This window comes from Physella acuta, unplaced genomic scaffold (assembly GCF_028476545.2).
Source record: "Physella acuta isolate Inbredline_101_S28 unplaced genomic scaffold, ASM2847654v3 ptg000264l, whole genome shotgun sequence".
Classification (NCBI taxonomy): Eukaryota; Metazoa; Mollusca; class Gastropoda; family Physidae; genus Physella; species Physella acuta.
In genome coordinates this window covers 27,919-53,723 of record NW_026731783.1, presented here as the reverse complement: position 1 = coordinate 53,723, position 25,805 = coordinate 27,919, and the positions used below count along the sequence as shown (strand labels likewise).

The 25,805-nt window shown below is 41.5% G+C and overlaps 1 protein-coding gene across 1 annotated transcript in view; it reads right to left on the bottom strand.

The window, feature by feature from the left end:
- The window catches only part of LOC131939049 (uncharacterized), a 31,381-nt gene continuing 5,576 nt past the window's right edge, over positions 1 to 25,805 (bottom strand). Inside the window, exons 2-4 of the mRNA XM_059297296.1 lie at positions 6,734 to 6,944; positions 2,578 to 5,031; positions 1 to 1,857 (exon numbers count right to left, since the gene is read on the bottom strand). Coding sequence (XP_059153279.1) covers positions 747 to 1,857; positions 2,578 to 5,031; positions 6,734 to 6,939 — 3,771 coding nt within the window. The 5' untranslated portion in view covers positions 6,940 to 6,944 and the 3' untranslated portion in view covers positions 1 to 746. The remainder of the gene's footprint in view (positions 1,858 to 2,577; positions 5,032 to 6,733; positions 6,945 to 25,805) is intronic.

The window sequence follows — 25,805 nt, the reverse complement described above, 5'->3', positions numbered from 1 at the left end:
CTATATGGTCCTAGATTCTCTCATGCCTCTTTAAAACGTGCTACCATTTTGTTACTATCATTTACCTTCTGATAATCTAAACACTGAATCGTTAAATATTTTTGTTTCGTTTCTTGGTTTGTAGTAATTTTTGTTTGTGGTCCATGTTTAAATCTTACTTCATACAGAAGAGAAGATGACTGTCAATGCTGCGATTAATTATTCTGTTTCATTCCTGCTCCCACCCCTCCAACTCATGAGCTTAAAATATATAACCGTTATATCCACTGCTCGTTGTTATACCTTACAATCAGCAACAATAGGAAATGATAGGCATGATTCCACCATTGCCAATATACTAAACTCCACACACCGAATTCAACACATACAGTTGACAGTTTTCAAATAGGCCTATATATGTGTTAAAATGTGTAAATTTAAAATTTGATCTGTTAAACAGTTTGTTTTTTCAAGCACCACTACTTAATGGAGCTCGTATACACATTCCCCACCCCCTTTCACACCTGTCCCAATAGAAGAGAAATTGTTTTTAGAGAAAATATATACTTTAACCATGGACCCCCCCCCCCCCTTTTTTTTTTTTTGGACAAAAGAGGTAGAAGGAAACCCCTCTTTAAGAACAAACCAAATGTTGTTTTTTTAAGCAACGAGAACTAATATAAGGTAATAGTATATTTTTAGAGTATATCCTGATAAATAAAATTTATCGATTTGCATTTGTTAACATGAAACAATTTTTTTTTATGTTAGAGGCTTAGCCGTAGGTCATGTCGACTTAGAGATCCCCGAATGATGGCGCTCCTTGTTTCTTTCGTGATGTTGTTGTCGCCAAGTAACAAGGATTTCAATTGGTTGGCTTTGCTCAACAACAGAATGACGTCTTCCTCTACGTCATTGCCTATGAGGTTTCCCGTGAGATCAAGGGAGGCGAGCGATCGGCTTTCGACAGTAGAACGCAAGAGTACTTTCGCTTTGTCGTCTGTCAGCCCATTATAACTGAGCAGAAGGTTTTTGAGACTTGTGGAGTTCTTAACAATATTTGCTAGTTCGACGCAGACGTCATAGGTCAAGGCTGGCCGGAAGTAAGTTTTTTTAGCGTCGTTTTTGCTAAACTTTCTCGCCGATGAAAGAAGAGTTAGTTCGATGGTGACGATGTTTAACACGGGGGCGTGTTGGGCAATATGGCTGACGATAGAGAACAGACAATACGTCGGGACGAAACAGTTCTCTAAGGTCAAGGACGCGAGCGCCGGACACCTGGAAATCTTCTCGTTGATTCTCTCCGCCACGCTGTCGACGTTGGAGCGCTTGATCTGCAGACCGGTGATGACGTTGGGCCAGCAGCTTAAAATGTAGCTGATCCTATGGTGGTAGCTGAAGTGGTCGAGAACCAGCGTCTTCAACCCTCGCTGCTCATGGAAGGTGTTGAAAACCCGCTTGTGCTCAGCGGGGGTGAGATTCTCCGCTACGTTCATCGGCCCTTCTAGACAGAGAGTTTCAATATGGTCGTTCCTCTCAAAACACTCGCATATAAAATCCACCAAAAACGTCGTTTCCACCACACACTTCATACTTATCCGCAGCACTGTTAAATTTTTAAGCTCTTGCAACGCTTCAGCTAAACGCAGGCCTAGGTCCCACTGGGCGTAGAACCCGCTCATATACAGCACAACCTCCCGGACGACAGGGCTGCTGCGCATGGTCAGGCAGATGAAGTGGTCGATGGTCTCCGAGGGGCAGTCCTGGTAGGAGATGACCAGCGTGTCGGGGAAGCGGTTGGACACGGCGCCGATGTACGGCTCGCTGTTGTCAGTCTCTGCCAGCCAGATGAGCGCTTCCTTGAAGTCCTCGAGGTACCTGCAACAGTGGAACAAGTGTCAGTTGCTGGAACTTTTGGATAAGTATATGGAACATTTGGACAAGTATATGGAACATTTGGACAAGTGTATGGAACATTTGGACAAGTATTTAGAACATTTGAATATTTTGGATAAGAAACATCAGGTTGGGTACAAACATTTTTTTAACCTTTAGACCAGTCTGTTTAAACTCCTTTAATATTACAGAAACAATATTAGAGCACAAAAACTGAAATAAAAATTAAAGGAACAAAGGACCTACATGTTTGTGTTGAAAAACAAATAATTAATGATCTAAAGGTAAACATAAATATGCGGTTTTATTGTTTTAATTGACTCCCTGTAAATGTGTATTGTTATGTAGTTGTGTCGAAACGCAATTATATTTTTAATGTTTATTTATTGAGATCGTAAAGTATGCTCTGGTTGTTGTAATTGTTTTTACATTAGGACCAAGTTGTTTGGGGGAATTTTTATACTTGTGTCCGATAATAGAATCTTCTTTAAAAAAGGGGTGTTAGGTTACTGGTAGTTAACTAAATACACACTTGGCTGGCTAATGTCAATGCTCACCCTGTCACTAACCCAAACCCTGGTCCTACCATACCCCTAACCCTAATTTCTAACCATAATGGAATAGTCTATTATCGTACATCGGTTTCTAAGATCATCCCCAAGGTCTATTATTTCACTATGATTTAACTATGTCAAATCTTACCCTCTAGTTGCCTCTGGAGAAGGCGGGATCGTGAAGGGACTCAGCATTGACGTGTTGTTCAGCAGACGACTGAATCCTGGGGAAGAACTTAAAGAAGGCGGCCCCTCAAAACACGTGCCCAAGATGGACGTGGACGACCGTCTTTGTTTCAAGTCTTCTTTCTTCGCCCTAAACGGACAGTCCGAATTGGAGATTCTGTACTTGTGCGGGACTCGAACCCGGATCACCGTGTCTCCGAAATTAGGAGGGGACGGGCCGCGAGGTGGAGAAGAGGCGTTGAGCCCAAAAGGAATCTGGGCGTTGAGTTCTTGAGACGTGAGTAGCATGTCGAGAAGGTTGAGGATGAGGTCCGAGCGGTCAAGGATGTAGAGGCTCCGGACGGTCAGACGCAGGACGGGGTAGAACTGAGGCTTGGCGATCAGCCTCTGGATGAAACCCTCGCAGTCCCGGTCTGACATTAGGTACCGACACACCCTCTTCGATGCCAGAAAATCCCGGATACATCGACTTGTGAAAGAGACGATCTCACCGCTTGCTTGTGTAGTTTGCACCATCTTCGTTGGGGATTTTTTCGTATCGATGGATAAAAATTTCGGACGGTCGGCGATTTTTTTCGACGGGTCTCCCGCGGTGTGGATTGTGGGTACTTGCAGTCGTGTGTTTCCGGTTGAGTCAACGCGGTTGCTAGGAGACGCTTCGTTGTCTTGTTCGGCGAGGTTTTGAGTGCTGGAGGTGAGGTCTGTGTGGAAGTTGATCTCAAAACTGGAGGACGCGCTGCTGTGTACGGAGTCGCTGTCGGGGGTGATGGCGGGGTTGACGATGGGCGACACTGGTCTGTCGTGAATGGACGCGAAATTCGCAATTTCGTGAACCTCGTGAAGAACACGACAGTCGCACAAATGCCGGACCCAAAACTGTTTGGGGAATTTCTGCTTGGAGAAATAGTTCGTGTCGTTTTCTAAACATTCGAAGGCAACCGTCTCGCAGACGCCTTGTAGGGAGAATCTCGTCCGTCGTCCTTTTGTGATGTTTTGGACAGTGTTCGTCTCATGCGCCATAGCGTGGTGTATCAAAATCTCCAACAGTTCCGAGAGGTGTTCCGGGATATCATCTTCGTCCTTGACACTTCTGAAGTACGCCGTCAGCAAGGATAAACTTAACGGGTTACACAACAGTTCTTGAATGTGGTTGGAACTCAGTAGGAATGAGATTCGATCCACGACGTTCGGCGCTTCCGTTCTTAGTCTGGAGAGTAAAGTCTTGTTGCTGTACTCGCTGGCTAGTCCGTAACAGTAAAATAGGGTGTCGACGTCACGTTTTGAGATCCGCCCCGGGGTAGCGGCCACTATCATTTTACCAAACCCGTCTTTGTCGTGGAAGGCGTCGGTGATCAGCCTCTGCCAGGCGTCGGAGCCGTCGATGTTGTCGAAGATGATGCAGATGTCTTCACGGTTGGTCAGCACCCAGTGGTACGCCGCGTCGAAGGAGATCGTCTGATGCTGGACGTCGCTCAGAACCAGAAGGTCCAGCAAGACGGACGCCGCCACGTAGTAATGCCGGACGCGGGAGTTGTTGCATTTGGTGAGGATCTCCGCCAGGGACATGCGCACGCACGGCACGTAGATCATGGCCTTGTAGTCCGTCAGGTTGCTGGTCAGCCGTGACGGCCGCTGGCGCCGCGGTTCCCGGAACGGGCCTTTCATCCGGTTCGGGGACTCGAACGCCCCCTCCCCGGGCGAGCCGATGTTGAGGAGGGAGAGGTACTTCTGAGGGATGCCGTCGCAGATGGCTTTCTCCCGTTTCCTGGTGACGCTGTCTTTCTCAGCATCGCCGCTGCTTCGGCTCCGGCTCCCCTTTCGCATTCTCCCGTTTGACCTTGACCTCGATGAGCCGTTCCCGCCCGCCGCCCTCCTGCTCTGCTCTTTTTCCTGCTGCTCCACGAAAAGAGCTTTCCGAGATCGGTGGTTTCCGTTAGCGGAATTCGCGTCACTTCCGGTTGAATCGTTCTCCTTGACGTCACAGTTTTTACTCAACGCATCGTCGTGGCTTTTACTTTTACTCACGGTAACCTTGACCCCTGCGGTTAACCTCTGACCCGCGGCGTGCTCTGAAGACGAGGCACCGAACGCCTCCAAATTCCACTGCCGGCGCGGACGCCGGATATCCCCGTCCGCCTCCTCGTCGTTCTCCTCCCCCGGGTCAGCCGGGTTCTTCCCGCCCCCTCCATCCCCGCGGGCCTGCCGTTGATGACCCGTGCTTTTCTCCCCCTCCCCCTCCCTGATGTAGGCCTTGTCGATGTTGACGTGCCGGAAGAACTGCATGGCCTTGGCCCACTCGTGCAACAGGCGCTGGCAGACCAGGGTCTTGCCCGTGCCCAGGTCGCCCTCGATCAGGACTCTCCGGCAGCCGGCTTTGCTTTTCTGGGAGAGGCTCTCCAGCGAGGCGTTCTCTAGCCTAGAGAGAGAGACAGATCGAGAGATAATAAAACGCTGAATAAGTATGACACTTTAGATAGGCCTAAGAAGTTAAGGCAGCTATAAAAGGTTTCAAATCAGTGCGTAATTTTGTTCACACATTATTTTAATCCTAGAGAGTTTCGTTCTACTGTACAGTGTTTCTTTCAAGCATCTCTTCGGAGGTACACCCCCCCCCCCACCCTAACAAAATAGAATTTATATTGAAAATATTTACTTTTACCAGTGTACATCCCCCGTGAAATTTTAGTCCGCCCCCCTCCCCTCCTCCCTTGAGAAAGTTTCTAGTGACGCTATCCCTATGTAAGGCTCGATTTATTACGATGAATAGTGCTCGAAAAACTAGCATGGGGGGTGTAATACGATTTTTATTTTTTTTTTATTTTATTTCACGTATATTAGTAAATGCATTACTTTGCTACACTAAAATGATTCAAAACGAAAAATCAGTTTGCTTAAAAATTATTTTTTTTAAATCAACTTTTCTTAAGTATTGTTAAAACTGCAGTGTCTTCGTGTGTAGCTTCTTACTACAATTAAAACGTGAAAAAGTAAATGTCTGTAATTGTATCTTCTAAGAAAGATCAAGTCTAGGACTTTCTGTTGTAATCTATGTGAACACCATGGGAGGTGTCGCATAACTCGTAATGAAAGTAGGCTACCAATACGGAAATTCCCGTAACAATTTTTTTCACAATCATAATATTTATTAACGATCGTGTTCGTGAAAATCATTTTGTAATTCAAGATGTTTACATACACTCAATGACCTAAGTAAACATGCTTACAGAAATTGGGAAACAGTGATGTAAGCACGAGCAGGTCTGAGAGGAAATCAAAGTTACAGGTGAGAGGTGAAGAGTTACCTGTACAAATGTGCGCGATTTTACCTGTAAATGGGGAGGTAAGCGGGCGTGTGCTCAGTGTTTCTTTCAGACTTTTTTCTCCGGGGGGGGGGGGGGCACTTGAAATTTTAGGGGGGGGGGGGTAGACTTTTTTTAGGGGTGGCGGACACTGTTGAAAGTATATATTTTCTATATAAATTTCATTTCGTTCGAGGGGGGGGGGGCGGTAGACTAGAAGAAACTCTGGGTGTGCTAGACAGATTTTTTCCTGTAAATGGGGAGGTAAGCGGGCGTATGCTCAGTGTTTCTTTCAGACTTTTTTCTCGGGGGGTAGCACTTGAAATTTTAGAGGGGGGGGGGCGGTAGACTTTTTTAGAGGTGGCGGACACTGTTAAAAGTATATATTTTCTATATAAATTTCATTTCGTTCGGGGGGGGGGGGGGGTAGAGTGGAAGAAATTCTGGGTGTGCCAAACAGATTTTACCTGTAAATGGGGAGGTAAGCGGGCGTGTGCTCGACCGATTTTACCTGTGAATGGGGAGGTAAGCGGGCGTGTGCTCGACAGATTTTACTTGTAAATGGGGAGGTAAGCGGGCGTGTGCTGGACATATTTTACCTGTAAATGGGGAGGTAAGCGGGCGTGTGCTCGACATATTTTACCTGTAAATGGGGAGGTAAGCGGGCGTGTGCTGGACATATTTTACCTGTAAATGGGGAGGTAAGCGGGCGTGTGCTGGACATATTTTACCTGTAAATGGGGAGGTAAGCGGGCGTGTGCTCGACATATTTTACCTGTAAATGGGGCGGTAAGCGGGCGTGTGCTCGACAGATTTTACCTGTAAATGGGGAGGTAAGCGGGCGTGTGCTCGCTGTGAAGGTCATCACGTGACTGGAAGTGCGGTACCCGCTTGAGCCGGAAGAAGCTGTGCCGGATGGGCAGGGCGTGCTCCAGCCGGCAGGTCAGCCGGTCAGTGCGCGCGGCGTGGTCAGCGTACACGCGCGTCAGGCACGTGCAGATGACGTCATCCATTACCGTGTGCATGTTACCTGGAGAGGAGAGAAATATAAACAAGTCAGTGAAGTTATCTCTCGAATATAACGGTCTATAGGGCAAATGAAGTAAAGTTCACCTGTCTGTGACCTCGGTATATGAAGGGATTGTGTGGTCAGCTCTACGCAGCCGCCTTTACATTCCCTAACGTGAGTTAGGTAACCATTAGAGCTGGGTTGACTCAGGTACGTTCTACGGACTTGAACCCGGATTCGAACTCGAGACTTTTGTATGCTCTATGGGAGGTCGGCGTGGTCGTGTCCGTTGAAATCTGTTTTTCTTAAGACTCGTGTTAAAATGTTAAGCCTCACGTATGCTTAACCGGAAAGTCTCGAGTTCGAACCTCAGGGCAAATGAGGATCAATAGCTGGGACAGCCACTCTTTTAGGAGAGACAACTCCAAAATCAAACAACTGCTGCCTTGTAGTTTGTTCTTGATTGGACAAAGGCTATGGAAGCAAAACCAAAAAGAAAAGCAGGCTGAAATCGGAGTCAACGGCCTAAAAGGTGCATAACCAGTTGACACGTATCCTTAATTGTGTTGTAAGGAATCTCTTTCCAACACTAAAATTAATAACGAAGAAGAAGAAAGAAAGGCTTGGAATCCATAACACTACCATTCAACCACGCCATGCCCCTGGTTGGACTTTACTTCCCCAAATACCTCTCTGTCCTTCCATGTTTGCATAACGCCAGAACCTAGCCATTGGATATCCTAAAATAAGACCAACAGATGTTGGGAGGTAAAATGGACTCTGCCCCTGTCTCTGTAGGGGGCGCCACTGTGTATAGCCAGGTAACCATGTATTTCAGCAATTGTCTGTTATGCGGATACATTAGTAGAGAAACATAGCCAAATTATATTTTGTTTGGCTTGTTTTGCGGAAAAAAAAATACGCAGCCTACTTTTCTTCGTTAATTAAGTTAATTAGGTCTTTCACTTACAAAAAAAAAATTGGAAAACGGAAATGGTTTAATAAGAACTGATTCACAAACACCTTTGTCACGGGCAATTAAGGGGCGTCACGCGACATGTCGACTAATTAATTATAGTATAAGTAACGTCTTCTGCTCCTCCTGTTTTAAATAGTTTTATGACTCTCCGCCCTCCCTCCTTTATATTTTGTCAGCCCCTCAAATATAAGCCTCAGACGTTGGTGATTAAAAATTTTGTTTTGTACGGATTTCGTTAGAGATTACGCAGTAAAACAGTACGCATTACAAGTAAAATTTGTAAGGTAATACTTTAGCTGATTCTTGCCTAATCTGTTAATGTATGTTTTAAGAAAAATGTTGTTTTTTTTTAATTAATTGGTGTATAAACAAGGTTTTTTTTAAAAAACCGGGTTGAAGGCACGACATAATAACAGAAGACATGAAGTCGTCGGTGTTTCCACAGATGTATCTACAGCGTTTGATGATGCTGTCGATTACAATTTATTATTTACTTTGTTATGACACGTGGCGTCGTTAGAGAATAGGTCATGGAAAGAGTTACGCTTTGCCAACACTACAGGAACGGTAACTCTGTCAGGTCTAAAGGGAAGGTATCCCTGTCAGGTCTAAAGGGACAGTAACCCTTAGGATCAGGTCTAAAGGGACGGTAACCCTGTCAGGTCTAAAGGGACAGTAACTCTGTCAGGTCTAAAGGGACGGTACCCCGCAATGTCAGGTCTAAAGGGACGACAACCTTGAGGTCAGGTCTAAAGGGACGATAACCTTGAGTTCAGGTCTAAAGGGACGTTAACCCTGTCAGGTCTAAAGGGAAACAGCAGTAACGGTAACCATGACTGTCAAATCTAAACAAAAAACGGCAAGAACAGTAACCCTGAGTATCAGGTCTAAAGGAACGGTAATCCTGAATGTGAGAGCTAGAGGGAAACAGCAGGAACGGTAACCCTGAGTTTCAGGACCGAAAAAAATACCTGCAGGGAGATTAACCATGAATGTCAGATTAAAGAAAATTAGTTTTAATTTTCTACTACAATTTTGAGGGCCAACGGAAAAAAAGAACATACTTTTTTTTTATTCTTTTCTATTGGGTTTTTTTTTTTTTTTTTTTTTTTTTTTTTTTTTTTTTTTTTTTTGCAAGAAATAATGCACGGAATAACTCTTTGTTTAAACTTTTTTTAAAAAAAAAAACTAAAGGTTATCGACCCTTGGTTTGAGATGAGCTATGTAGTCGCTGACAAGGACAAAGTAACGAAACATGAGGTGATAAAAGGATGGCTGGCTGCCAAATGATGATGGGAGCCACAGATCAGATGAGAATTCTCTATTTGATGTTTTGGTTCTTTAAAACACACAAAGTACGCCAGGAACGATAACTCTTGACGCTTAAAACGTATCTGTCCTACATAGCAAAAAAATATTCTTGGTTTTTTTTAATCTTTTTTTTTCATTATTATTTTTTTTTTGACGATGCACTGTCACATAAAAGTGAGTGTATACTTCTTATTTATTATTATTGATCACCAATAAGAATAGAATAACGGTTAAGACTTAGCAATAGGGGTAAGATAAGACTTAGCTATTAGGGTAAGATAAGACTTAGAAATAGTGGTAAGATAAGACTTAGCAATAGAATAAGATTAAGTATGTACTGGAAAAAAAAGTTGTGTAGTCGATACTAGCAAGACCAATGTGGGGGTATGCCTATCTGAAGAGAGCCGTATGTTCACTTTATAGCAATGAGTATGTGATTTTGTGTAAGTGTGATGAGCGGTCGGGGGTGTAAAATTGTGTGAAGTGAAGTCGCACTTTTTCTGTTTCTTCTTCTTCGTTCTTAATTTTTAGTGTTGGAAGCCATATTCGCCAGAGGGTTTGAACTCGAGACTTTTTTCGAATTTATCAACCATGAGCTTTTGCCGACTCGACCAAGCCTCCATCACAAATTAAGGATACGTGACAACTGGTTATGTACCATTGAGGCCATTGACTCCGATTTCAGCCTGCTTTTCTGTTTCGATTTGCTTCCATAGCCTTTGTCCAACCAAGAACAAACTACAAGGCAGCAGTTGTTTGATATTGGAGGTTGTCTCTTCTGGAAGAGTGGCTGTCCCCAGTTAACGAGCCTCATTTGCCCGGGGGTTCGAACTCGAGACTTTTCGGTTTAGCAACCATGAGCTTTACCGACTCAACCACGCCGACTCCTTTTTCTGTTTAAAAACGTAAAGTTAGGAACTGAATTTTAAACGTTAATTTGCATTTTAAAAAAAAAACAGCATTGTAAATTGTAATAGAAATGTATTACTGTATTCAATGCTATCTGAGCTCATTCAAAATTTTAGAAAAGCGTCGACGTTAAAAAAAAATGCAACTGCAATTTTGAGGGGGTTGTAAAAGTGTTACGTCATTATATGGTGGTCTGTCTTTTTGTGACGATGTTTGACAGGGAAGGGGGGGGGGTTAAAAATCAGCACAAAAAAGGTGACGTCATTTATAGACATCTCGAAGTAAGCATTTACTTTAATACATTAAAAAAACCCTCCTGAATGCATTGCACGAACTTATAAGCATGTCTAAAGACTCACTGCAATAAAGGCTATAGGATAAGCAACTTTTTAAAACTGAGCTAAATGGTCTATAATCCAATTTCAAAGCACAAATAAACCTACCGCGGCATGATTCATGGCGGCCCACCAGGAATTTTTTCCCGATACCCCGGTGGCCCAGTCTACCCGTGCTGGCTACCCTCATCACGTGACTGGGGTCGGTTGTTGGTTTTTTTTTAAATAGTTTTTAATCAGTGTTTCTTTCAAGCATCTCTTTGTGATTGGGGGGGGGGGGGGGAAAGGGGGCAATGCCTCTGAAGCAGGTCTACCACCTTCCAACCCCCCCCCCCCCTACCAAAAAAATATAATTTTATAGAAAATATATACTTTTACCAGTGTCCGCCCACCCCCAACGAAAAATTTATTCTCATTCCCCCCCTTCCAGCCCCCCCCCCCCATCCCCCGAAAGTTTCAAGTCGCCCTCAGAGAAAAAAGTCTGAAAGAAACACTGTTTCTAATGCTGATCATGTGTGGTCCTATTGAGTTTTATTTTTAGAATCAAGTCCGAATGCTGCGATATTGTCTTCAGTTTGTTTCCATTGGCAGACGTTCGAGTTAGAAAAAAAATAGATCGGCAGCAATTGCGGCTATAAGCGGCAAGATTTGTTTAAGTCTGCTCCAGTTTTTGTTGATAGAGGGGTGGGGGTCATAAACACGTCATGAAAGTTGAGTTCCCGTTTCAGACTTAACGATCCAAAGGGCAGATGAAGTAGAGTCCATATGTTTCTTGACCTCGGCATATGAAGAGTTGGTGGAGGGGTGGGTTATCCGGGTCATTTGTATGTTTGATTAGGTTAGAATACTCTCGAACAGTGGCGTAGCCAGGATCGTCTCAATGGGGGGGGGGTCCAATTTTTACCCGGGACAAGCTTTCGATTTTCACCCCCTTCAGACTTTTGATTTGCACACCCCACCCCACCCCCTTAAACATTCGATTTGCACCCCCCCTCATACTTTATATATATATATATATATATATATATATATATATATATATATATATATATATATATATATATATATATATATATATATATATATATATATATATATATATATATATATATACCGAGGGGTCTATGGGGAGTGGACCCCCCCAACCCACCCACCCACCCCCCCCCCTGCCTACGCCACTGCTCTCGAACGTAGGGGAGAGTACGATGCGAGTTGAGTTAACCCCGGGGTGTTTATGTATTGTTATCCCAAGTTCGAATTAGGGTATAAAAGCTGGAGTGAACGATTGTCGGGGCTTTTTGGTAGAGATCAGCGAATAGGACAGCACTGTGTAATGTATGAAAACAAGAAGAAATAAAGTACTGAACACTGCCTGGGACGTGTTAGGTATTGGATGAAGACTAGTCGCAATAGAGGGGGGGGGGGCATCTATAAAACAATAAAGTCATAAAAGTAGAGTTTACGTTTCAGACATAACGATCTAAAAGGGAAAATGGAGTAGAGTTCGTATGTTTATTGACCTCGGCATTTGAAGGGTTGGTGTGGTCAGCAGTATAAATCGCGTCATGCACTAATAATCTCCCCCCCCCCCCAATCTAATAGATTTATTCTACCCCACTGACAATGACTTCACTTCCAAACACAAATGCACACGTACTCGTCCACACCATCCAAAAGAAAATAACCATTATTCTAACCAAATGTTCACACATTTTATCAAATTTAAAAATTACATCAGATATACATATATATATATATATATATATATATATATATATATATATATATATATATATATATATATATATATATATATATATATATATATATATTAGTCAGTTGTATTGCTCAGAGCATTACTCTAAAGTGTGATGCCATATTTCGCCATTTGTTTTAAGCATCACAAATTTGTTTATTAGAAAGTTTCAATGGCTGTTGCTGGGCGTGTCATGTATGTCAGGGATAGCATTTTGTGGTTCTTGGGACAGGGCGTGTCAGGCCGTATCTTATGTCACGTGATGGGGCGTGTCTAACTATTTCAAGAGCCACGTGACAGAGCGGGTACATGTGTGTGTATGTATGTGTGTGTGTTTAATTCTACGTATATGTATCGTATACAGGTATTTATTTGTCAGGCTGTAGTATTTATTTTTTTAAGCTGGACCTTAATTAAATAACCCAACCCAAGTCAATGACCAGGGTTTCTTCCAGACTTTTTTTTTCTCCGGGGGGGGGGTGGGAAGGGACGAACTTGAAATTTTCGGGGGAAGGGGGAGCGGACAATGTTAAAAGTACATATTTTGTATATTTAAATTCCATTTCGTTCGGGGGCGGTGGACTCCCCCCCCCCCGAAGAGATGCCTGGAAGAAACTCTGCCAGCGCTGTATTAATGTTGTTACGTGCTCGCATACCCTGTCGCTGTAACGCTATCGTTATTTTAAGACGCCTCATCACATAACTGTTTATTTTTAAATTTTACGGCCATTTTGTGGGCGTGTCGCGGTGATAGACGCGATAACATTTTGTGGTTCCCTTGACACAGTGTGTCAAACTGTATCTCACGTGACAGGGAGTGTCACGTCGTATATCGAGTCACGTGACAAGGTGTGTCACACCATATCTCAAGTCACATGGCGTGTCACATATAATCTATATCTAGTTCCACATGACAGGGTGGGTCACGTCGTATCTCGAGTCACGTGACAGGGTGTGTAACGCCGTATCTCGTGTCACGTAATATGATGTGTCACGTCGTATCTCGTGTCACGTCGTATCTCGTGTCACGTAATATGATGTGTCACGTTGTATCTCGTGTCACGAGATAGGGTGTGTCACGTCGAATCCCCTGCCCCTGCTTGTCCACCAGTTCTTAAAGCTCCTGTCTGTCTGGACGTGATTATGGGGTCAATGCTCCCTAACTGGACATATTGGGTCAAGTTATTCTTTGGTTAGGGCTACAGTGGAGGGGGAGGGGGAGAGTCCACTTATGTAACGAAACATTGCCATTAGGCCTAAGGGATAGCCTTTTATTTTCAACTAGGTAGACTATGTTCTTTATGAAACTGGGTGTATTGGAACATTGTGACGTTATTTATTAAACGAGCGGATCTAGTTTTTTTTTTTGTGGTTAGATGTGGCACTAGCGAGGAGACATTTATGGACGACTCCCCACCCCTACTCCCTACCCCTACAACCCACCGCCACCTTTTAAAGCTACATCCTCGTGATTCTTTTATGAGGCGATAAGGCAATTATAAACACAAAAATAGGTTGAATGTTTAAGTGAATATATACAGGTAGATACACACACAAAAACACAGACACACAGACACATAGACACACAGACACACACACATATATATATATATATATATATATATATATATATATATATATATATATATATATATATATATATATATATATATATATATATATAATCCTACTGGAAATGCATATTTCTATTAAATTTATAGGCTATATACGAATTTTAGGCCGTGGCCTAGCGTCAGGGCACTAGACTGCGAACCCAAAATGTTCGAATCCGGGTTCAAGTCAGTAGAACGTCCTTGAGTCCACCCAGTTTTTCTAATGCATACCTAAACCACGTTACGGGAAATAAAGGCGGTTGGGCATAGTGCTGACAACACTATCTGAGGTCATTGAAACAGGTGAACTACTTCATCTTACCAATGTGTCTTGGGCACGAACAGGAAAAATAATGATACATACATTATGTACACGTATAACTACCTACAAACATTTACCCAATAATAAATCTCTATTTTCGCACATACAGCCATAGCACAACCCACTCCGCCCCCGCCCTCAAGCTGAAGCCAACACTAATGTCATCACCCATTAGGGATGGTGCCAATGATTTTGTCTAGACCTGGTTCGTCCTCTAGGCTAGGCTACTCAACACACGACCCCCAACCTCTAGACTAGCGTGTAGCAGTAGGTGCTTACCTGCCGAGGGGTGCAGAAAAGTAATGTCCCGAGTTTTGGTCAGATTGACCACATGGAACTTACTTGAGCGTACTCAGTTTTAACCGGTACCGATCATTTGTTTCTCATATTTAGGGATATCTATTATTATTGCTGTAAAACTTTAATTAGATTACTCTGCTTTACCTGACTCAACCTGCTTAATTTTGCTTACTCGATGTTACAACTATACAAAGTTTATTGGGTTTTTTTATGTCGAAAAATGTACAAAATAAAACAAGAATTTAAATTAAAACACTGATTCTAATTATTCTTTAACCGGATAATCGTGCAATACACATATGTAATGATTTGTTGAAAATAAATCTGACACTTAACCGAGTTAACCCTAACCTTATCTGAAACTACGACTTAAACCGAACCCTAATCCAAACCTTAAGTTCTACCCATAATTATAAACTTAAACTTAACCCTAATAATTTGATATACACATTTTTATCTAAACACCAACTACTCATATGCCTTAATATGAGTACGGCTAAATAAGAAACAATTTTCCTTATACTTTATAGCATTTATACTCGACCTAAAAAAAAACAACGTAGATCTATCTCCGTTCTCGCTACATGAAAATAATTTGCTATTTTTTCTCGCTAGAGATCTGCTGTGGAGATTATTTTCGTTCCTGCGGTGTTGTTTCAAGCCGTCTATTTTTAGTAACGGTTGTGCGCAATGCAGTGGAGTTACCCGTTGTTTCCTAGTTAAATGGTTGAGTAAATTGACGCTTAAATAGTCTTCCGTAATGATTTTGTTTTACCGTCAGTTCCCATTTCTCTTCATCACAAATCGTCACAGAAAAGTGATCTTCATAGAATGAATAAACAGCCATTCGATTCGGGATCATAGTGGCCTGGTTAAACCGAGTTAAACCAAGTCCAGGTGTTCAGTAGTCATTGTACCTTAGTTAAACCAAGTTAAACCAAAGCCAGGTGTTCAGTGGTCATTATGCCTTGGTTAAACCAGGTTAAACCAAGTCCAGGGAAAGTTAAGACTAGTGACCACACCTTCCCTTCATATGCCGAGGTCAAGAAACATATGAACTCTACTTCATCTGCGAAATTTGATCGCTACCCCTAAAGAGGATTTGTTACTTATTTACCCAAGCCCTAACATCCAGTGGTCATTATACCCTGGTTAAACCAAGGCCTGGTTATTACAGGTTGGTTAAACTTTATTGGTCATTATACCCTGGTTAAACCAAGCCCTGACATCCAGTGGTCGTTATATCCTGGTTTAACCAATCCAACATCCAGTGGTCATTATACCCTGTTAAACCAAGGCCTAGTCATTACAGGTTGGTTAAACTTTATTGGTCATTATATCCTGATTAAACCAAGTCTAACATCCAGTGACCAGTATACCCTGGTTAAACCAAGCCTTAACATCCTGTATAATCCAATACTCTGTTATCGTCCCCTGCTTGCACGCCAGAAACCATAACATTATTTACTCAATAAAAATCTTAAACGCATTTTAAAATGCTGTTTGTAATTTTTTTTTTAAACAGATTACTTTAGTTGATTTTTAAGCCCCAAATTTTCATCTCAGACAGGAAACGGAGAAAAATATCGAGTAGAAAATTACACGGAATTTATAGATATAAATAACAAGGTTAATATCCTAAAATATTTTTTTTTGTTAATAAAAATCCCCTTTAAGAATGTAACGTTGTTGTGTAACACGTATATTTCCATTTAAGTTTTTTTTTGTTTAAATTTCAACATCCTGTTTTCACGACAAGGGGTAATACCAATTTAAGGACTTGATAGTTACAATATAATTTAGGTAGATACATGGTAGCTGTGTTTCTTCCAGACGTTTTTCTCCGAGGGGGGGGGAGGCACTTGATATCTTCGGGAAGGGGGGGGGGGGGCAGACAACAATTTCCTGAGGGGGGGGGGGGGGGCGGTGGAAGAAACTCTGCATGGTAGAGTGGGGTTCGGTTTTATAAAGGCAATTTTTCATGTTGCTATCAAATAGCGGGGAGTGTTAGCGGGTGGGGGTTTAAACTCCCCCATGACAAAATCCTGCCTTAGCTACTGCACCCCCCTCCCCAGCGCCTAGGGGTAACACCAAATTTAAGGACTCAATGGTTACAAGCCCTGGTTCAAATCCTAGCTCTAACTTTAATTTTGTTTTTGTTTATTTTAAATCCCATGCCTAGATGTTGATTGTTTGTTATTCACATTATCTACTATAACAATACATTGCTATAGCTGCTCAATAAAAGTACTTTAAAATACTTTTTGTCTTTTATTTTAAAGGAATATTTTAAAGTCAGTAAGTGGATACTAAACCCAGCGCCGGTGCTAACTTTAAGGCGAACTAGGCGGTCGCCTAGGGCGCCATCCCTTGGGGGGGGGGGCGTAAAAGGTTTAATCGCTATTAGCAAAAGGTACCTAATAATGAATAGCTTTTATAAAGGAGTAGCGATCTATTTCGGCACCCAGGACGAACTATCAATTCTGCACCCCACCGAAAAATTAGGCCTTTATAGGCCTATATTTATTTGCGATGGTGAAAATGCAACCCCATATCCCCAATTTGGAACGGTCAGGGCGTTTTTTACCAGTCACTTTGCCTATTTAATTTGGTGTCACATAATTGATGTAGAAAACGATTAAATAAGTTCGTAATTTAAATTTCGAACATTTTAATAGGACTTCTAAGTCTCGTTTTCTCTGACTTTGAATTAGAAATCTGTCCTGGTGTATAGAGTTTTGTAATGACGGGATGTTCAAAGTATTGTTACTTGTTTGGTAAGTTTTGCTGAGTCATTTAGATTTGGGAGTAACGGCGGATGGCTGTTGCTGATATGGTTTCGTAGGAATAAAGTATCTAAGTGTTAAAGTGTCGTATTTTTTATTTGGCTGTTGTGTAGTTGAAGGTCTAGTGGAATCTGATTGGTAGTAGAGAAATGAGAATGCAGGTGATGAAGTATGGTAGCTCTGGAGTTCGGGAGTATTGATTCTTGTGGTATTAAGGTATCGAATTATATTGACTGTCAAAGTGTAGTAGTAGGTCCGGCTACAGAACATTATCCCCCCCCCCCCGGAAATTACCCCCCCCCCCGACATTTCCCCCCGTATTTACCCCCACCCCCCCGAGCAGTTACCCCCTGTCAATTACACCCCTGTCAATTACCCCCCCCCCCCCCCCCCCGGGGAATTACCCCCCCCCTCCCACTCTCAAGTTAGAATCCTAATTCTAACTAGAATTCTATACCTATATACTATACTACTTTAATCCAAATCTTAAGAAAAAGACCAAAACCTAAGCATCCACCTTAGCCTAAAACTTCACACAGAACCAAAGCCAACGCTAGACACAACTCTAACCCTACCTCTAACCCTAACCCTAGCCCTAGCACTAGCCCTAAACCTAGCCCTAACCCTAACCCTAACCCTAACCCTAACCCTAACCCTAACCCTAACCCTAACCCTAACCCTAACCCTAACCCTAACCCTAGCCCTAAACCTAGCCCTAACCCTAACCCTAACTCTAACCCTGTCCGGGGGGGGGGGGGGTAATGTCCTACTGGGCGGGGGGTAATTGACAGGGGGGTAATTACTCCGGGGGGTAATGTCGGGGGGGGGGAATGTCCGGGGGGTAATTGACAGGGGGTAAATGCCCTGTTGCCACTAGGTCCAGTGAAATCGTTTATTGGGAGAACAGTTTGTAGAGCTTGGTGTAGTAAACGAGTTGGTGTCGTAGTTCTGGAGCATAGAGTCTAGTTATGTTTAGGTATCGAAGTTTGATATGTGTTGTGAATGTAGTAGAGTGTATCGAGTAGTCGAGTTTATCGTAAGTTAAATTATTTAAATTCAGGACGGAACACACTACAAAGAAAGTAGGCGTTCTCTAGTTGAAATTTTTTTAGTTTTTTTTAGGAATCTATATTACCGCTCTTAAAGTGTTAATATTTATTAAATAGTATGGAATTTATAACAAACTGTAAACATTGCTTTTTCCAAATTATAACTTTGAATTTTTTTTTAAATATCCCTTTATTAAGGGGATCCAAAATTTAATGCAAAACTTTCATGACTGAGGTAATCAGTACATGTATGCCATCGAAATTTAAAAGAAGTATGTTATAATAAAGCTACCACTTTTAGACTTTCAAACAAAGCCTACAGTTAAGTATTCAATAGGTAAAATATATTATGTTTACAAGATTACATAGCTAATATTAAAAATTTGTTATAAATATAATGCAATGAAATAAAGAGCCTTTAATTGAGTTTTTCGAACATGTCTTAGTTACACTTGGTTAATTTAGCAATTCTTGTGAAAGTTATTTCCCTTGAATAAATTTTGTTATTTGGATTTTCAAATGGGAGATAATTCGTTGCTTAACTTTAAATTCATTTTAAATTCCTGCACCTTATATTGACCGCTTACATATAAATAGAACTTTATGTTATTATTTGCTAACTGTAAAAATTATGTTGAGCTTAAGTTCTAAACAAAATAGTTTGGTTTTTTTAGCATTATCAAGTTGAAAAACAAATATATCAGTAGCCGTTGTAGAATGCAATACTTAATGTTAGTAGACATGCAGTCTTAGTCGCAAATTAAACATCTAATTAATTGTCTTTTCATATTTTTAGCCCTCTTTTAAAAGATTCATACATAACAATTTTAGGCTGGAATCTATAACATTTATAACCTTTTATTTTTTTCAAAACAAAAAAAAATCGATACATAAACACACTATATAGACATTTTACAATTACAACTAAAGACAGTCAAGTTTAAAACAGGTAAGTTCCGTTTTGAAACTCACATTGGGAGGATAGCAGAGAGTCCAACAATACAAGAACTTTTTTAGTGGGGGTGGGAAGTACTTAAAGTTTTTTAAGGGGGTGGGTGGGAGGGGCTATGTCGTAAAGTACAAAGTAGACTCGTGGACTTAGCAACAATTTCAATAAAATGTGATTACGCTTGCAAACTGGAATTGAAGGAATTAGTACAAACTTTTGAGACGAAGGAGGCAAGTAAAATTTGATTTTGATGTCTGCTTATAACGTGTATGCAATTAATAATAAATTAATATGTCACTTTTAATGAATTGTTTTCTTTAACATATGTTTTAGTAATTAATCTGTGTGAAAGGGGGCTTTAAATAAGTTTTGCCTTGGGCGCTAAATAACCTGGCGCCGTTACTGACTAAACCGGAAAAAAAAATCTGGAATTATTATTTTTCCATACGTGAACTTTAAGCACAATGAGAAACCTCACTTTTTCATGTGAATTCCGGACTGAACGTTTTAAAAATGGATCCTCAGGGGCAGGTTACTCTGGTACAAAAACATCCTGCACTAAAGGTAATGTACCTGTACTAAATCAGCATCCAGATTGAGATCCAGAGGGGGGGGGGGGAAATACAGGGACGGGTGTTGGGGGGGGGGGGGGTGACGTCTGTTTATATTCCAACCGGATGTGACCATTGGGATTATGGGTCGACATTTCATGCAAAAGGGGAAAAAAGGAGTGATGGAATACAGGTGAGAAGCGGTATAGGGCATGAAGATAATCGCAGGTAGATTTTTTTTTGTTGTTGACGTGGGTGTGTTTCGTGTAACAATAAATCTGTCATTTGGTCTCCACCTGTCGATAAATATTTAGCGGGGGATGTTTAGATGGATCAGGTCTTGTATACCAGCAGACACAGGGACGTTGACTTTTGTTTAGACTTTTATGTGGCCAGAGACGATTCATGTCGCTATACATCTCTGATCCTAGGTCAGGATCACGATGTCGCTCTTTTTATATACAATATATATATATATATATATATATATATATATATATATATATATATATATATATATATATATATATATATATATATATATATATATATATATATATATATATATATATATACCTATAAATACTAGTTAAAAAAAAATTGAGAATTTCACACAGGGTGCCGTGTTATTCATAAACACCGTTGTATGTAAGTATCTGTTGTATGTATGTGTAAATCCGCACTGAAACATGGGCGGGGCGAGAGGAAAGGCGCTCATACCTTGCTCTTCTTGTCAGGTAAGTTTAAGATGACTCACTCTCAGTTGTTGTTTATTTTTTGTCTAATCAATTTCATTAAAGTAATTAAGGTAAAAACTGCGTGTTTATGGGCTAGGTGTGTGGTTTATAAATGTAGACTTAGGGAGTTTGAGTTAAGGCGATATTGTTTTATTGCTAGGTGGGAAATACAGTTTTACGCCATAATGGTTTTAGATTTTGATAGAATATCTATTTCTGTTGTAGAGGCATTTTAGAGGAATGGGGCTTGTAAGTAGGTCACTAGCTTTTCGTTCTGGTACTTGCCAGCTAGTATTTTTCATAGTTGCTTTATTATACGTAGTTACAATCTTAATTTATAAAAGCCCATGTGCACACTTCTCTCTCTCTGTCCGCAAAATATTTTCACAGGATATGAGATACAATAAATGTACGTATCAAGACGTAAACTATGAAATATATAAAATTTTCTCGGTCAAACTAATACAAATTACTATAAAAAACAACATCATGACCATTGAATAGCCAGGTTTTTAACGGAATCATTTAAGTCTCTTAATCAGTGTGCGGATTTAACATGGTATTCTGTTGACTAATAATGTATATAATTTGGTTTTAAATTTTCTGATAGGTATTGGGAGCCTAAGTTATATTAAATGTGTCGAATTTTTAGCTATTTAGTTATTTCTTTGTTTTGTCATTAATATTGTTCAACGTGTAGTAAAGCACATTGCGTTTTGACCAATAACTATTAATTTTTATAAAATATTTTTCTCAAACATGTTTAACATTTAAAAATATATAGGCCTAAAATTCACATGTAACGAGTACCGACGGCTAGTCTTATCAGTATAGCCTAGGCCTACCGGTAGGCCTACTTAATTCGATTCTATTATTAGTAAAAAAAAATTGTTGCTTTTTTAATACCCTCGTTATTTTAAAATCTTGAAGCGAGGCTTAGAAAAAATCGTCGCAATGTTTTTTGTTATAAATGGAAATCATTTTCAAAACAAAATATTTAGTTAAAAAATACATCTCTCTCCCTGACTAACGAGATTTCGAATTTCAAGCGAAAGACACCGAGACTTACACGCCCTATTACTTGCCAACGTAAACCAGGAAACCTAATTAGAGCTGGGTACTCATTAAAGGCTGGGATAAACTAGCGATCTTGAAATACTGTTAAATTAATCGGACATCAACTATATATCTGATTTAAAGTTGATATTTTACGCCTGAAATGTATTGTTTAAATAATTAAACCTTGACCCAAGCAATTGTGGATACGGTTCATTTGACAGGTGAAGCAGAGTTCACCTGTTTCTGTGGCATCTGAGCTAACGAGCTAAAAGAGAATCCACGCTTCAAGTACAACAATCGCATGTATAAAATCAAGTTCCCATTTCAGACCTACCGGTCCCTGTGTCAGATGAGTTCATTTGTTTTTATGCCCTCAGCTTATGGAGACAATATACCCAGCCGTCTTTAATTTCCCTAACGCCGGGTACCCATTAAAGCTGGGTAAACTCAGGGCTAGCAGTCTAGCGCTTAACCATACGGCCACGCCAACCCATCATTGGCATTTACTCAACCCCAGGGGCGTAGCGAGGGGGGGGGGCGGGGGCGGACCGCACCGGGTGACACCATTTAGGGGGGTGACACCAAGGCAAAAAATAGCAAAATATATAGAGAAAAACTTGAGGGGGGGGTGCAAATCGAAAGTTTGAGGGGGGGTGCAAATCGAAAGTTTGAGGGAGGGGGGGGGGTGTAAATCGAAAGTTTGAGGGGGGGGGGTGCAAATCGAAAACTTGAAAGTTTGTCCCCGGGAAGGGTCGCAACGCCTCTGGGGGGGGGGGGGGGGTGACACCATTAAGTGTCGCACCGGGTGACACCCGACCTCGCTACGCCACTGCTCAACCCTAAACAAGTATCTCTTCGCCCCCCCCCCCTGAAGAAAGTCTACCGCCTCCCCCACCCCCCCACCCCCAGACGAGATGGAATTTATATAGTAAACATACTTTTACTAGTGTCCGACCCACCCCCAACCCCCCGAAAATATCAAGTGCCCCCCCCCCCCGAAAATATCAAGTGCCCCCCCCCCCCTCCCCGGAGAAAAAAGTCTGGAAGAAACACTGACTCTAACCCAACCAGACAAAATAACCGTAGATCACGTACCTAACCACTCAACCTCCTTAAGTAAACTTTGATCTAAACCCAGAGGTAACCCTAACCCAACCAGACGACATAACCGTAGATCACGTACCTAACCACCCAACCTCCTTAAGTAAACTTGGATCTAAACCAAGAGGTAACCCTAACCCAACCAGACGACATAACCGTAGATCACGTACCTAACCACCCAACCTCCTTAAGTAAACTTTAATCTAAACCAAGAGGTAACCCTAACCCAACCAGACGACATAACCGTAGATCACGTACCTAACCACCCAACCTCCTTAAGTAAACTTTAATCTAAACCAAGAGGTAACCCTAACCCAACCAGACGACATAACCGTAGATCACGCACCTAACCACCCAACCTCCTTAAGTAAACTTTAATCTAAACCTGACAGACCAACTGCAGATTTATCCCCACACAACCTGCACGGGTTAAAATTAACCTAAATAAAAATCCCCCATTAAATCGCTACAGCAGACGTTGGCCGGGTGATTAGCTTCGTTAGTTGGCGGGAAATTACGTAGCTGCATACGTCATCGGGTGCGCACCGTGTTTACATCCGTCTGCCCAGTGACCCGAGTGTTTATTTGTAAGGTGCGTGTCAGGCCAGTCCAAGTTTTTTAAAGTTAAATTTTTTTTAAAATCTAACGCTTTTTAAATCTCTCTTTAAAAAAAAAAAGAACAGTTTTATTTTTTAAAGAACTTCGGTGAATAACCACAGATGTACTTGCAGTGTTTCTTCCAGGCATCTCTGTCTGGGGGGGGGGGGGAGCGAAGAAAGTCTACAGCCCCACCCCCCTTCCCCCGAACGAAATGGAATTTATATAGAAAAATATATAATTTTAACAGTTTCCAACCCCCCCCCCCCGGAGAAAAAAGTCTGGAAGAAGCACTGTGTGTATTTAGTGTAAGGGTATGTGAGTTATGGGGGAGGGAGGGGAGGTGGAGGCGAGTCATAGTTGCCTATCACGTGAGACAGATTAGTCAGTCCTCAATTTCATAGTTCCATAGGACTCGAACCGAGACGTCAGAAAGGTAGAGAACTGACAATAATAAACTGCACAACCTAACCCAAATCTAGACCAATTAACCCTATCTTAGATAACCATAACCTTGACCACATAATGCTAAGCTGGCCAGGTATCCTTAAGGTAGACAGATAACGCTAACTTAGACCAGATAACTCTACCCTAGACCAGGTAACCCTAGCTAAGATAACCTAGACCACATAACGCTAACGTAGGTAGCCGGTAGCACTAGCATAGGACAGGTAGCCTTAGCATAGGACAGGTAGCCCTAATCTAAACAGGCCTAACGAAACCCATAAACCTGCCTTACGTTCATTAGTGTGGAATTTATGGCAGAATTAAATTTTTCTGAACTTTATATTTAATTAGCGATGTAAAATGTACTTTAATTACCAACGTAAATGTAATGATCCACCTCCCTGAAGGTAAATGAGAAGATAGGCGCCCCATTATAGGAGGAATCAAAGGGTGCAGGCGCCCCATCATAGGAGGAACCGAAGGTTGCAGACGCCCCATCGTAGAACCTAAGGGTGCAGGAGCCCCTATAAATAAGCATATATATATATATATATATATATATATAAATAAGCTTATATAAGCAAAGGATTCGAGCGTCCCACTATTGGTGGAACCTAAGGGTGCATGTGCTCCACCATATGTGTAACATAAGGGTGCAAGAGCCCTACCATAGGTGTAACAAAAATGCGAGCGCCCAATCATAAATGGAACAAAGAGTGCAGGTACCTAAACATAACTAGAGACGCTAATCTACGGTTGAATCTTAGCACCGGACGAACAAAGAAAGCAGAAACCAGATCCCAAACATGGCTTTTTTTTTACCAATGAACAATTTATTTTTTTCTTACAAGAAATAATTTTAAAGATGTGTTCTGTAGATAAGGATAAAAATAGCTTAAAATCTGTTTTTGCGAGGTAATTTTCCGTTATATTTAGAGTTCCACTTCAAAAAATAAACGCGCGTTACTAAAAATAACTTCCAGTGTGCTTATTCAGAAGTTATGTAAACAGATAACGTGATCTCCCTTTAAATGATATTAGGACAGAGGGCTAGAATGTATCAAGAGATTGTTTCATAACGGAGGATCTGGGGTTCATAAAGTGGGCTGGGTGAAAGGGGGAGAAGAAGGGAGAGGACTAGGTACGGAGCAAGGGCTTGGTGCATGTGCTTGTATGGGTGGGAGGGTAGATTTAGTACATAGGAAAGGGGTTAGGATAGGTATTCATAAAAGAATTTGGGAGAGGGTATTTGAACATGGGAAAGGGGTGGTTGAGCAGGGTCTAGGTGCATGACGTAACGGGGGTCGAAAGCGGAGTTTCTTTCGGACATCTGTATTTAAGTACGCACCCTGGGAAATTCAAGTCCACCCCCGGAAAGTTTCAGGCCCCCCCCCCCCCCCAATTCCCCCACGAGAAATAAGTTCTCAAAGAGTAATCAAGACCTTATGCTTGAAGCAAGGGATTCCCAGTTAGATAAGTCATAACAGAGGCTTGAAATATGGGTTGTATTTTGTTGTTATTTTTAAACTAAGAATGTATTTTTTACTGGTTTGTTCTGTACAGAAATAATTCTTTAGCACTAATGCACGAGAGAGCTCTTAGTCCCCATATAAGCCTTTAAATTTGGAGGTACTGCATAGTAACAAGAAGTCTAAATATACATTGTGTTATGTTGGAATGGTAATTATTTTACTGAAAAAAGACTAACACACCCAGTGTAGGCGATGTCTTGAACTTCAAACTCCTCCCAATTAAGAGAAAATATCAAATGCAGGATATGTCTCGAACTTCAAACTTCTCCCAATGAAAAACCCATACGCAGGGTACGTCTCGAACTGAGAACTTGCACCACTTGACAGTGTAAGAAAACTGTTTCCACACTTGGGAGGGGCGAAAAGGTTCACAGAAATGTACAAGCTATTCGCTATTCAAAATTAAACATCTTTAAATACGATGCTTAATATCACTATTATCACACACAGAGACACTACAAAATGACGTTTGCATTGTTGTGCTATCATATCGTTAAATGTATTTTTAAAACGTTTTTCTTAACTCAGCTTCGCGTTTGTTTGTTTGGA